The sequence below is a fragment of the Barbus barbus genome, assembly GCF_936440315.1.
Source record: "Barbus barbus genome assembly, chromosome: 6".
NCBI classification, from domain to species: domain Eukaryota; kingdom Metazoa; phylum Chordata; class Actinopteri; order Cypriniformes; family Cyprinidae; genus Barbus; species Barbus barbus.
In genome coordinates, this window is record NC_136734.1 from 22,588,102 (window position 1) to 22,602,491 (window position 14,390).

Consider the following 14,390-nt stretch of genomic DNA (forward strand, 5'->3'; position numbering starts at 1 on the left):
ATTTAAAATGGACTGTGGCAAAGTGGAAAACTGTTCTGTGGTCAGACGAATCAAAATTTGAAGTTCTTTTTGGAAAACTGGGACGCCATGTCATCCGGACTAAAGAGGACAAGGACATCCCAAGTTGTTATCAGCGCTCAGTTCAGAAGCCTGCATCTCTGATGGTATGGGGTTGCATGAGTGCGTGTGGCATGGGCAGCTTACACATCTGGAAAGGCACCATCAATGCTGAAAGGTATATCCAAGTTTTAGAACAACATATGCTCCCATCCAGACGTTGTCTCTTTCAGGGAAGACCTTGCATTTTCCAACATTACAATGCCAGACCACATACTGCATCAATTACAACATCATGGCTGCGTAGAAGGAGGATCCGGGTACTGAAATGGCCAGCCTGCAGTCCAGATCTTTCACCCATAGAAAACATTTGGCGCATCATAAAGAGGAAGATGCGATAAAGAAGACCTAAGACAGTTGAGCAACTAGAAGCCTGTATTAGACAAGAATGGGACAACATTCCTATTCCTAAACTTGAGCAACTTGTCTCCTCAGTCCCCAGACGTTTGCAGACTGTTATAAAAAGAAGAGGGGATGCCACACAGTGGTAAACATGGCCTTGTCCCAACTTTTTTGAGATGTGTTGAAGCCATGAAATTTAAAATAAACTTATTTTTCCCTTAAAATGATACATTTTCTCAGTTTAAACATTTGATATGTCATCTATGTTGTATTCTGAATAAAATATTGAAATTTGAAACTTCCACATCATTGCATTCTGTTTTTATTCACAATTTGTACAGTGTCCCAACTTTTTTGGAATCGGGTTTGTACAAGACGCTGTTGCTTTTACCACTCTATTGGCTAGGAGGCTTATTCACCTTAAGTGGAAACATGCGTCCCCTCCTTCATATGATATATGGATAAAATAAATGATTTTGTGTTTTAAAGCTCGGAGAAATTTGCACTCACAGAGTGCAGCCTGCAGGTTAAAGGGATAGTTCACCAAAAATAAAAATTCTGTCATTAATTCCCTCATGTCATTCCAAACCCATAAGAGCTTCGTTCATCTTTGGAACACAAATTAAGATGGAATTTTTGATGGAATCTGAGAGCTCTCTGGCCCTCCATAAACAGCAAGGATACTACCACGATCAACGCACAGAAACGTAGCAAGGACTTCAGTAAAATAGTGGGCCGGTCTAAGGTATGAAACTCCAGGGCTGAAAATGAGTCCCACTCCGGCCCTGTTGCCAATAAAATGCATAAAGAAGAATCTAAAACCCATCTACACAATGGGATTTTAAAGGAGATTTTAATTTAAGTCGCATATATTATTTTTACCAAACCTGACAAGCAATTAAATTAAATTCCTCAGATAATTCAACAGCACCTACAATAACTTACATTCTATTCACAAGTAATATTGTTGAATACAAAAAATGTATTGAAATCTATGTACGAAAATGAATTTCTTGTCAGTCCATTTGCTAAAAAAGCATCTGTAAAGGTACATGAAAACAAATGTGAAGTTGAAGAGTTTTCCAGTGTGATGAAACGGCATAGCAACAACAGAAATAATCTTATTGTGGACGTTGTTATGTTCCCAGTAAAGGTTATTCATACAGGAGCCTAATACATTCACACTGAAAATGCCACAAGCCTCAAGAGCTCAAAGAGCAAAGAGATCAGATGACAACAAACAAAACTCTTTGAAGCAAGTGGAAAGTTTATTTAAACCGTCTCAGATAGCGAGGGATGACATTTTCTATTAGAGAGGGAATTTAGAAGATCTTGTCATTCTGTATAATTGCTGACACTCAAAAGAATCTCTGAAGAGTGAGTCTTTAAACAGTGTCATCCTCATATTTAATAGCATCCTTTGTCTGAAAAAGAAAACATGGGTTTTAGTTAAACCTGATTTTACTAAAACTGTATTAAAGTCTGTTAATAAATACAAACAGCCTGTAAACTGATCTGACATCTGCTTGTTCTGGTGATGAATTGCTGAGAGAAAGGAATAGTTGACACCCCCCCCCCCCCCCCCCCCCCCAAAAAAAAAAAAAAAAAAAAAAAAAATAATCATAATTTCATCACTCTCAAGTTGTTCCAAACTTGTTTGAGTGTCTTTCTTCTGTTGAACACAAAATAATATATATTTAAAAAAAAAAATATGAGTAATCAAACAGTTGACGGTAGCCATTGACTTCCATGATATGGAAAAAATACTATGGAAGTCAATCGCTACCAGCTACTGTTTGTTCACCAACATTCTTCAGAATATCTTCTTTTGTGTTCAACAGATTTCAGGTTTGAAATGAAATGAGGGTGAGTAACTGAAGGCAACTTTTTCATTTTTGGTTGAACTCTCAAGTTTATCTTCCTTACCCATTAATAAACGGAATTGTTTTAAGTATAAATCTAATTTAGTTGGGTTTATGCCGAAGACAGGGGGGTAAGAAAATTACAATTAATGTTAGGTTCGCTGACAAGTCCAATTATAAAAAAAAAAAAAAAAAAAAACGTTTCCCTTTTTGTTTTCCAGGAAAAAGCCGTGGTAAAACCAGACAAATTTACTTCAAAAGAAATTTACTTCAGGAAAATAATATTATTGCAATAAAGAATCTATAAATAAGTTCTACACATGGGACTACTGCTATGAATAACTGATTTACCTTTGAAAAAATTAATTGATTCTATATTTTAAAAAGCTGTATTTAATTTATTATTGTATTAAATTATATAAATTTTCAGAATCATTACTCTAATCTTTAGTGTCACATGATCCTTCAGAAATCATTCTAATATGCTGATTTGCTGTTCAAGAAACATTTATTATTATTATTATTATCAATATTTAAAACAGTTGAGTACATTGTTTTTCAGGATTCTTTGATGAATAGAAAGATCCAGAGATCAGCATTTATCTGAAATAAAAAGCTTTTGTAACATTATACACTATACCATTCAAATGCTTAAAGTTAGTATATTTTTTATATATATTTTTTATATATACATTTTTATATATATTTTAATAATTTTAGCAAGGATGCTTTAAATTGATCAAAAGTGACGATAAAGACATTTATGATGTTACAAAAGATTTCTATTTCAGATAAAAGCTGTTCTTCTGAACTTTCTATTCATCAAAGAAACCTGAAAAAATCTACTCAGCTGTTTTCAACAATAATAATAATAATAATAATAATGTTTTTTGAGCAGCAAATAAGAATATTAGAATGATTTCTGAAGGATCGTGTGACTGGAGTAATGATGCTAAAAATAAATTGCATTTTAAAATATATTCAAATAGAAAACAGTTATTTTACATAAAACTTTTTTTACTGTTTTTGCTGTACGTTGGATCAAATAATTGCAGGCTTGATGAGCAGAAGAGAATTCTTTAAAAAACATTAAAAATCTTACTGTTCAAAAACTTGACTGCTGATGTATATTTACATTTATATTTTATTTAGTAGTGTGTGTGTGTGTGTGTGTGTGTGTGCGTAATGGAACTTTTATTGAATTTTCTATAGCTGAAACTTTTCAAAGTGCAGTGGTTGGTTATTCAGTGTGCTAACCAGCTTTTGACATAGTTGTGCCGGGGAGCGCTGGGAACAGCAGGATGTGGTCAAGTCCACCCACGCTTGTGTTCGCTTCTCACCTCCCTCCCCCTGCACCTCCTTCTGAATCCTGCAGAAAATAAAGCATTGATGATGAGTCTGATCTGCAACCAGCTCCATCCTTTCAAATCCCCCGATGTTAAATAACATCTACTGATGATGTTCTTTTCTAGTCTAACCATAACTTACAGAGTCTTGAACGAAGGCAGGGCCGGTCTGAAGTACCGCGAACAAGTGTCATCCAACTTGGACAGAAGTGCCTTAGTCTTTTTCAGTTTACTCTCCTGTTTGATAAAAGTTGAGAGAGAGAGAAAAATGAAAGAACAGTTTGACCAGTAATCCAACCCTTAAAATAAAAAATGACTATGTATTTTCCTTGTCAATGTTCAAAGTTAAGCAGCGGGAGAGAAGATGAGAGAGTACCGTTTTGTTGTTACGACAGTTCGGACTTGGTTAGCACCCAGCGAGTACAAAGAGCACCATGTCGCTCTAAATTAATTGAAATCTTGCAACCCTCTCTCAGTTGGCGAGCGAGCTGCGTTTGTGCATGCTAATGATCTACATTCATTTTCTGGGTACAGATACAGTTTAGACCCTTCAATTAGATGTTCTCACCAGCAATTCTTCAAACTTCGCCATTTACTCTATGTGGAAAAACAGCAAGCGAGCAAATAATTGGAGGATCTGCAAGGGAAAACTGAAAGGCTAAATTAACCAAGCGGTGACACGCTTTAGATCAGGTTACCTGTGAGGATTTGATATCATCTTCAAGCATTAAAAGCAGTTCTCCTGCTGCTCCGGTTCCAGCATTAAAATAGGATTTCATCAAGGCTGTTTTTCTCAAGAATCCTTATGCAGTGCCGTCTTACCTCAACTCAATGCGATTTAATCTTGTATTATTGCCAGAAGAACTTTGAAAACCATCAGCATAATGTCTCAGCTCCGATCCCAATCTCAAAACCGAGATGAGGCTTCACAGCAAAATGAAGTCACTCAAGAGAGGCATTGTGCTGCAAATCATCTAGACATGCATCAAAAAGATCGAAGCCTCTCACAACAGCCATCTACCCGGGCTTTGAGCTGTCTTGCAGTCAAATAAGCAAAAAAAAAAAAAAAAACCTTGAAATCTGAATAATGGCTTGGTTGTGTAATTCAAATAACCGAAAATCTGCTGCTAAGCACAGAACATGTGTTTTCAAATCAACCTGTTATGAAACAAAGATCTCCTGTCGTGAACCAGGGACTGGGAGATCATGTCAGTCTCAGGAGGAATAGCATCATCTCACCTTCTCTGTTAAACACGCTGCGACATCATCAGATGAGCAGCAGGCCATTACTGTGTTCTTGATTCGATCGAGAACGGTCGTCAGCACAGGAAGAGAAATGGAGGCATGATTCACTCCAATTAGAAACAAGTATCTGGAAACACACAGACACATACATAAACATGCTTTTGATCACATTCATTGACTTCGGAATACATGCTCATACATCATGAGATTATTTATATTTTGTGGACACTATAAATGCATATATGGGCAGGCCACGAGCAGAAATGTTCAGTCAGCCAGCAGGAGTCTGCAAGACCTCAATGTGTTTTCAAAACATTCTCCATAGGAGGTTCTGGTCTCTTCACCCTAGGTTTCTGCTGTAATACTAAGGCTTTCCAAACTTGGGTCCATGAAGGTTTTGTCCAATTTATATCTCTATGTATTTATTTACATCTATAAATCAACATTTATTGTGAACAACACTAAATTTAAAATATGAATCGAATTGGAAATCTTTCTCTTTAGGTTTACATTTAACATCCATCCCTCTAATAGTATTTAATAGTTTTCTATAGAAAAAGTTCAGTTTAACATAGAGTCAGTATGTTCTGGTTAATATTTGAATTATTTGCTGCTGTGTCTTTAGTCTAATAACTAGTAGAATGCAACCAATGTGCTGTCTTTATCATACTATTTCTGACAAACAACCTTATTCAATTTCTTAATCACTTTTCACCAGACTGAATGTTATACTGGCTTTCAATTGGAATTATCATTAGTATTATATTATCAGTGTTATTTTAGTATTATTATATGTATTTATATATTTTGAATTAGATTTTATTTGTATAAAATGGTGAAGGATTATATATGAACATATACGCTTGAACTAAAATGAATTTGAATTTTTTAGTTTTAGTAATTCTGTATTTTGGTCATTATTATAAATAATATTATACATTTTTCTATTTACCTTTACTTTATTTTTATTTCCATTTTAGTTTTAGTAAATGTACTTTTACCTATTTATTTCAGTTAGTTTCCAAGGCAACAATTCCATTTTTTTATTTTAAGTTTAGGCTTTTCATAAAATATTTATATTTATTTTATTTCTAATTGTATTATTATTAATAATTTTATTTTATTTTATTATTATTCATAATAATTGTATTATTACATTTTTCAGACATTTGCATTTACTTCAGTTAGCAATAACAATTTTATATTATTTAAGTATAAAAAATGGCTAAAAATACATGAAACTCATCTATTGTGGAATTTAATTTTCATAGAAACTCTGAAAATTAAGTATGAAATAACAGCAATCACTTGAATATGAAAAAAAATAAATTAAGAATTAATTAAAATCAGTGACAAAAACATTTATGCAAGAATCTGGTCTCCTACAATAAAAATAACGGTACTGTATTGTAATTTTAGTTTTATAAGTTTGACAAAGCACATGAAAGTACCCCCGGCTGGGAATAGGGATATTAAAGATTTCTAACTCAGCTTGCGTTTTTGTGCCGTCTGAAAACATAACTTTGTTGGGATTAGTTTATTTCAAACATTGTAGATCTTAAAATAATGTATTTATACATTTAAAGGCTGATATTGTATACAGGTCACCCATAAATGAAGATTTGAAAGTTTTATGCTCCACCACTAGAGGGTAGAGTTGGGCAGTGTAATGACTGTATGCTTTATATCTTTTAAATATCCTTTATATTAATATTAATGAAAAAGTATATTCTTCTCAAGTTTTTGTCAGAGCACCCTGTCTCACATTATTTTCACTTGCATACACACTTTTCTACAACAAATGACCTGGTATTAGCCCCCCCCAAACACTGTGAAAATATCACCTGTAATGACACTGGACCCTGAGGTAAACTCAGCAGAACTTGCTAGAACATGTTCGAATTCCATGTTGAGCGGCTCATCTAATTGCAGTTCAAGATAAATTAAATAAGTTTCTTTGCACGGCTGTCTGCCCCTCAGCAAGAGTTCATTCTTTCTTGTCCACCCAGGCACACAAGTGACTATACGGCTCATTCAGCACAGCATGTGCAGTGCATACATTTTCACTAAATGAGAAAGGCATGAGGTTCTGACCATCACGGGAGAGAAATGGTTTCTTTGATGGCAATCTATTCTAACGGTTAGTGTTCAAGGCATTATTTCCAGGAAAATGATCCTGAGCCTGCAAAACAAAAATTGAAATAGGATCTGAAATGTTACACAGAGGACAAATGGGTCTGATCCGTATTAATCTAAACGTAATCTGATCATAGTTGCAGGAATAAATAAGAATAATCTCCACCACATCAACTCCACCTATTGTTAATCTGCTCATTCATGTCCGTGGGGAAAATTTAATGTCCAGCCATGGCCCACATTTTCCAGGTGCAAATCAAAGACGCTTTACCATCATTCTGATAACGGGATAAATTACTTTTAGAATCAGGCGAGAAGGTGATCTCTTTTGATGCACAGTTAAGATGAGTTTTCAAAAGTGCTTCTTGCAGCCCAAATAGATATTTGGTTTAATCTTTCTATGAAAAATTGATCACAAGAGGCATTCTGAGCTTTGGCATAATGCAATAACGCAAATTAAGCAAAAATCAAAAGCTTTTTTCTCATATTTGAGAATTTTGATAATGTGCTCATTTTCAGAGCAGAGCCAATCTATGAATAATTCATGACTATTTGCACTCTTGCCCTTTAAGCGACTAGCTAAAGATCAAAATCAAGGGGAACACTCTCCACTGTGTTTGGGAAAAGGGGACCAGGTGACGCAATATGTTAATTATATTACTCAGCATCACATTAGCATGTATATCACATTAAGTCAGATCAAAATATAGTGCACTGATTGCAAGGTCTTCTTTTAACAAAACATTTGATCTCGGCAGAATGAAATAAGCAGGCTATCAGAAATATCTTTGCCGGTTGACCTTCGCTTTAAAACATGCTTGGATTCCCTGCCTTTGAGTATTTGATGAATATTAAATTAGCACCTGTCAATCCCATGAGGCTGAGCTTCCTCACAGAGCTGGGATGAAAGAGGCTTGGCTACATCTGGAGACTGACGAGGTTGCCTTTTCAAGTCATCCATGCAGGGAAGAGTATCCAGGGCAGGTTTACTGCAGCACTTCCGGAAATCCTCAGACATGGCATCCAGTTTGGTTTCACCGCACAGAACTTTCTGAAAGCTTGTTAGCTATTATGAAAGAAAAAGAACAATGAATCTGGCTCTTTACTCAGATTCACACTAAAATTGAATGGCATAAATGATAATGATACAAATGAATTGAATAGGAACAGCATCTTTGATAAAAGCATTATGTGACTGTGTGAAGGTACAAATGAGGTTGTTCTTTCAACAGCATTCACTAAAGGAACTTTGTAAAATTAACCAATAAATAGCCATAAAAGTAAGTTCTGAGCCACTGAGTAAAATAAAAAAATGCCAGATTAGAAAGTAGTGAGTATTATGTCTTCCAGTAGTTGATTTTTTGAAAGCACATTCTTTTTGTTTGTCATATCATCAGATATCTTGTAAATCGGAACAGGAGAAATGCACTGCCAGAAGGATCACTGGTCAAAAGAATTGTCCCAAAAGAGACATTTGAACCTTTGTGCTGCTCATTGTGGTTTGTTGAACACAGCATCGAGCGGTCCACCCCCTCCTCTGACCCTTCTCCTCACCTCTTCAATTATACATTCAGGTTGTGGCTGTAAACAGCATTTTTCAAGCCCAGCCTGAAAACGTCCAGACATGACTGATGCCTCTTCAAAGGACAGTCCTAGTAGATTTCCATAATATGTAGACAACCTATAAATATGACATAATTTACATATGTAAGGAAATGTATGTCCATGGCATGTAATGAGCATGACACATTTCATTCACACGGGCCATAGGAAACTAAACAGTTAACATATTTGTATATGCTGCTCTTAATCTGGATCACATGTCCTTGTGCTATTTTAATCATCATTATGATTAAATCAAAAAGCAGAGAGAACAAAAAACTTAAGTATAGGAGGAAAGAAGCATGTGTAATATTTTCAGAAATGTTACTTTCCTTTCCTCATGTCATTCTAAACCCATACGCTGTTGTTTCTTCCATAACAAAAGGGGGAAAAAAACTCTTATAGTTGCTATTTTCCGTTCAATGACATGTCATGGTGGCCACAATAAACACCATAAAAGTAATCCATGTTACTCATTCAGCATAGAGCTGTTCTGCAATGACTTCACATTTTTAGGCCAACTCTGTTTTTTAGAAAAGGTTTTCTTTAGGTTTTTTTTTCTTTCTGAAAATAAGGTCTGCGGTAAACATTACTTGAAGAAACATTTACATTTATTTTTAGCCAGTAACAAGAGTCATAACTTGATTCTTAAAAGTTTCTATTAACTATTGTTGTAAGGAAATTATCTAGGTTTGCCAGATCTACGCAAGAAAACAAGCCCACTGGCTAATTTAAAATAGTCCAAAACTATATCCCAAATACCAAAGCTCAAAATATCCCACTTCCTTACATATTTTACTGTCACTGGTATGCATTAAACACAGTTTTAATGGTATAACTTTAAGCTTGAGAGCGCATAAACAAATTACTTTAGTGAGAGTGGTAAAATTCTTTATTTTTTAAATATTTGCTAAAATAACTAAATACAGTTATATACAGCTCTTGTTCTTATTTTACTCTTTTCCTTCTTGCTCCTTGTAAGTCATGTCTGCACACCCCTCCCAAAAATCTCTTGTTCATCTAACACAGTTTTATAATTGGCAGATTATAAATTGTCTGGAATAAAATATTTGGTAACACTTCATTTTAACAGTGCCCTTGTTACATATGTTCAATGTACTTACTGTAATATTTACAGTAAATTATACATAGTTACATGCAACAAACCCAAAGCTTACCCCACAGAAAGTGCATAGAAAATAGAACATAGAAAGTACACAGAAAGTAGCTTCAATCAAATATCATTTATGCAATATGTCAAACCATTAACCCACAGAGGGGGGGATCAACCTGCAGAAACAGTAAACAAATGGACATCTACAGAATTGTCAACCCTGCTCTAAGAGAATTAAAATAAATAAATAAATACAACAACAACAGCATACTATTTAGAAACACTATGAGAATGGTGGATAATAACAGAATTTTTGCGGAACTGTTCCTGCAATAGTATGAGGCAGCTGTGTGAGCCATGGCATATTTACCCAAACTTGAAGGATTTCAAATTCACTTGGTTGTTGCAAACATTAGAGAGAAACCTCAGAAAAATATTGGAGCTTTGCATTTGGAGTCTCTGTAAACAGACATGATTTGTAATAAGATATTTTATTAATAAATCCCCATCAACCACCACCATCCATTATCATCATCATCATCATCATATTTAATTTTTTTCATTTTCACAATCATTATTGGGGTTTTGACCTACATAAATTAAACTGATTCAAACTGAATGATATCATTATACTGTAATCAATCAATCTTATCCTCATAATCACTTTATTCAATCCCATATTTCTGCTTCCTTAGACAAACTGCTAAACAAGACTAGACAAAGAGCACTCTTCCCCCTACACAGCAACTAAAATAAGCACATGTAATTAGTAGCTGTTTAAAGCAGCATGGCAGCAGAATGCAGATTTTAGCTCAATGAACAGCACATGTGAATCTGCCATCACAGGTTTTGTTTTGACAGTAATATCTTGGAATCCTGTTTGTTCCTCACAATAGATCATGCAAGAGCCTTCAGGCAATTTGATACCAAAAGCAGACACACAATACACAATGATGATTATTAGTCCCATTACAAGCTGGCAAAGCACCCTTTAGCTTCTATATGGCGTCATATGGTACTTATGTTTGATTGTCTTCAGACAATACATACAGTATAACAATAGCAACAAAGATGGAACAATTATGCTTCTATAGGAAGTGTGTGTGTGTGGTATCCCATCATCCAAATACAAGCCACACTGTCTAGCTCTTGATAATTGTCTCATTTTGGCTCGGAACTGGACATCATTAAAAAAAAAAAAACCTCTTATAAATTACTTTTTTCAGCTATGCAGAAAATTAATAAAGTTGATTCTAAGCCAAAAGAGCAATACGAGCCTATTGTTTGTGCTATTCTTGGAGGTAAATTATTTTAAAATGTTTAATTAGCTTCTAATTAGACAGCTTATTATGTAAAATGCATTATGAGTTAATGAATGCACCCCTTCGGAAAACAAAAATAATAATAATACTAAGTCTTCATGCTGGTGCCAGTCCAGCATGTGGAAAAGAATAACCATTTTGTTATAAAACATAACACATGCACAGCTTTAGAAACATAAATATTTTTTTACAAATCCTTTATGTTATGAATTTATTTATATAGTTACATTTTACTGTTACTGTGTTTATTTGGACATGAACCTAAGGATTCTAAAACATGTATACATCACTAAATTTGTCAGTAATTAAATGCTGTCAGTTTACATCAAAAATATATTACTAATGACAGCATTTCACTGGACATAAAGGGTTAGTTCACCCCAAAATTAAAATTAGTTCATGTTCTACTCACCCTCAAGGCATCCTAGGTGTATATGCATGGGCGTAGCTTGTAGGGGGCCACTGGGCATAAATGGGGATTTTATTTACAACATAAATGAACTGCAGAGAACTCTGGAGATAACAAAAAAGTCAGATAAAGACTCCAATGTCATGTTTGATGACTCCGGACCCGGACAATCAGATAAAGTTGATCCACAGGATGCAGCTGGTTTAGCAGCTCAGTATTCTACATGTATGTAGACAATTTACATCCAAATGTTGTTTAGTTTACAAAGAACAAAACCTAAAAACAGATTTTAGAATATAAACTCTTATTAAATGGAAAGTGTTTGTGCACCTGCCATTGTGCGTTAACTTGAATCAAGCCCAACAAATGTCTTTAATTCACACTTTGATTAGCTTAATAAAAGCCTCCTTTGAGATTGTGTTGACAAACATGTTTATTCAGCATTATTTTCAATGTGTTTATTGCTAAGTTTAGTGTGGCAAAATAGAAGCGCCTTGTAATGTATCTGGTTGCCGTGACAACCTCACAGCACTTATTGATCTCGTCCTGCGATGAACCTGTCACACGGCTCGATGCATCTCCTGTAGCTCATGTCCGCTAAAGAGGAGTAAACTGCACTTTTTTAAGAAAATAGCCAAGAACATTTACATTTACATTTACATTTAGTCATTTAGCAGACACTTTTATCCAAAGCGACTTACAAACGAGGACAATGGAAGCAATCAAATTCAACAAAAGAGCAATGATATGCAAGTGCTATATAGACCAGGTGATATGAGTAAAATTTGAGGTGATATGTTCACTTTTTCATAAAAGCATGAAACTTGGGCTGCATCTTTACTGTATTTTTCCTGAGCAGTCTTTTGGGTGGCTTGCCAATGTACTAGATTTCTCTAATACTAAAAATTAAGTAGGCTTGACCAAAATATTTGTGGGGAGAAGAATTTATTGAAGGTGGCAGTATAGCAGTTATTCAATAGCGATGTTAGCATGTCTTCCTTCAAATAATCTTAACCCTTATGTAAATCCTAGCTTTTCCCAAAGTTCTGTCTGTGGGATATAATTTTATACCTGAGGACAAAAGGGCTAGAAACAATACTGTTAGGACCTTGCACTGGAGATCCTGCAATCTATAAGATGTTCTTGAGGAATGCTGTTCATTTGTTATTCTAATGTAATCGACCATTTGGTTCACACCTTTATAGACATTGTAAAGACAGCTTGATCATGCAAGTTTGCATTGCACTACATCAGGAGGATCAGGCACTTTCAAACAGAGCATGCTGCACAACTTCTTGCCCAGGTCCTTGTCATTTCTACTTTTCTAGGCTGGACTATTGCAATGCTCTTCTAGCTGGACTTCCTTTATGCAAAATCAAACCTCGACAAATGTTTCAGAGTGCAGCGGCATGACTGGTCTTCCATGAGCCCAAAAGGGCCCACTTCACACCTCTCTTTATCTCCCTGCACTGGCTCCCGATTGCAGCTTGCATCAAGTTTAAGACATTGATGTTTGCATACAGAACAGCCACAGGCTCAGCACCCTCATACTTCCGGCTCACTCTTACAAATCTACATCCCCTCCAGAAGTCTGAGATCTGGAAGTAAGCAATGCCTTGTGGTAACATCACAGAGAGGCATTTTCTTTCACCTTTCCTGGCTGGTGAAATGATCTTCCCACAATCACAGTAATTAACAGAACACCTGATACGTTATCTGACAGCAACACTAATTTCATCCCATACCTGACCCATTTAACATAAAAACTGGAACCCGCTCCTGCATTACATCTCCTACATGAGATAGACAAAACTCATTTATTAAAACTTGTATTTTACTTTTACTTTTATTCAAATCATGGGTTGACACAATGTGCTGCACAATAAAAACAATTCAAATAAGACAATACAAAATAATTACTAAAACAAACAATACAAGTACTCATTGATAAATGAAGTAAAAGTACTCATTGATACAATGCCAAATCAAAAAGGTAGGTTTTCAACATGGATTTAAAAACAGATAGTGAAGGCGCAGATCTAATACAGAGGGGCAGATCATTCCACAATCTAGGGGCAGCAACTGAGAAAGTGCGGTCAGCCCTGCATTTCAACTTCGACTTTGGGATGCATAATAATCTCTGGTTGGATGACCAGAGAGACAAGAGGGACCAATGTTCAATCAATAAATCTGATAGATAGGCAGGGGCCAAACTGTTTACTGTAATGAATTAAAAACTAAGAGAAGAATTTTAAAATTAACTCGATAGCACACAGGCAACCAGTGCAGAGAACGTAAAACTGGTATAATATGATCCCGTTTTTTGGAACTCGTTAAAAGCCTTCCAGCTGCATTTTGAACTAGGCCTATCTGCAGACAGGATAGATCTGACTGACCAATCCCAAATACAGCAAATTGCATTAGTCTAATCTAGATGTAATAAAACCATGAATTACTTTTTCAAAAATTTTAATAGACAGGATAGGTTTTACTTTCTCTAGAAGTCGAAGCTGAAAAAAGCAGGACTTAACTACTGTATTTATCTGTCTGTCAAATTTGAAACCATCATCAAAAATAACACCCAGATTTTTTTACCCAAGGATTCACAGAAGAGGTTAAATCGCCAAGATTTACTTTCAGTGTCCAATGGAATCCAATGGAACAAACAAAATTATTTCAGTTTTATAGATTATTATCAGTTTTATAAATACACTTACCTGAGATTATTTTTTGTAATATCTCTGAAATATATGATAGTATTCTTGAAAACAATCTTTTAATGTATTGAATAAAATATTAGTTAATTAATTTTCTTCTCGCATTGCTAATTTCACCATTAACTCTTCACCTGAACAGTTTATGTTTTTGTATATGGTATCTTTGTATTCCTTGAAA

General features: G+C 35.0%; 1 protein-coding gene across 2 annotated transcripts in view; it reads right to left on the reverse strand.

Annotated features, from left to right (window-relative positions):
* Nucleotides 1-1,692: 1,692 nt before the first annotated feature.
* LOC306871941 (vitamin D-binding protein-like) overlaps nt 1,693-14,390 on the reverse strand; it is a 28,786-nt gene continuing 16,088 nt past the window's right edge. Inside the window, exons 6-12 of one of the 2 annotated variants that reach the window (XR_013784385.1) lie at nt 10,135-10,223; nt 8,603-8,729; nt 7,912-8,114; nt 4,907-5,039; nt 3,810-4,700; nt 3,579-3,690; nt 1,693-1,883 (exon numbers count right to left, since the gene is read on the reverse strand). Coding sequence is in view for 1 of the 2 variants with exons in the window: in XM_079420214.1 (XP_079276340.1) it covers nt 1,845-1,883; nt 3,579-3,690; nt 3,810-3,904; nt 4,907-5,039; nt 7,912-8,114; nt 8,603-8,729; nt 10,135-10,223 (798 nt within the window). In the remaining variant the exon portion in view is untranslated. The remainder of the gene's footprint in view (nt 1,884-3,578; nt 3,691-3,809; nt 4,701-4,906; nt 5,040-7,911; nt 8,115-8,602; nt 8,730-10,134; nt 10,224-14,390) is intronic. The other variant, XM_079420214.1, reaches the window with a different exon arrangement.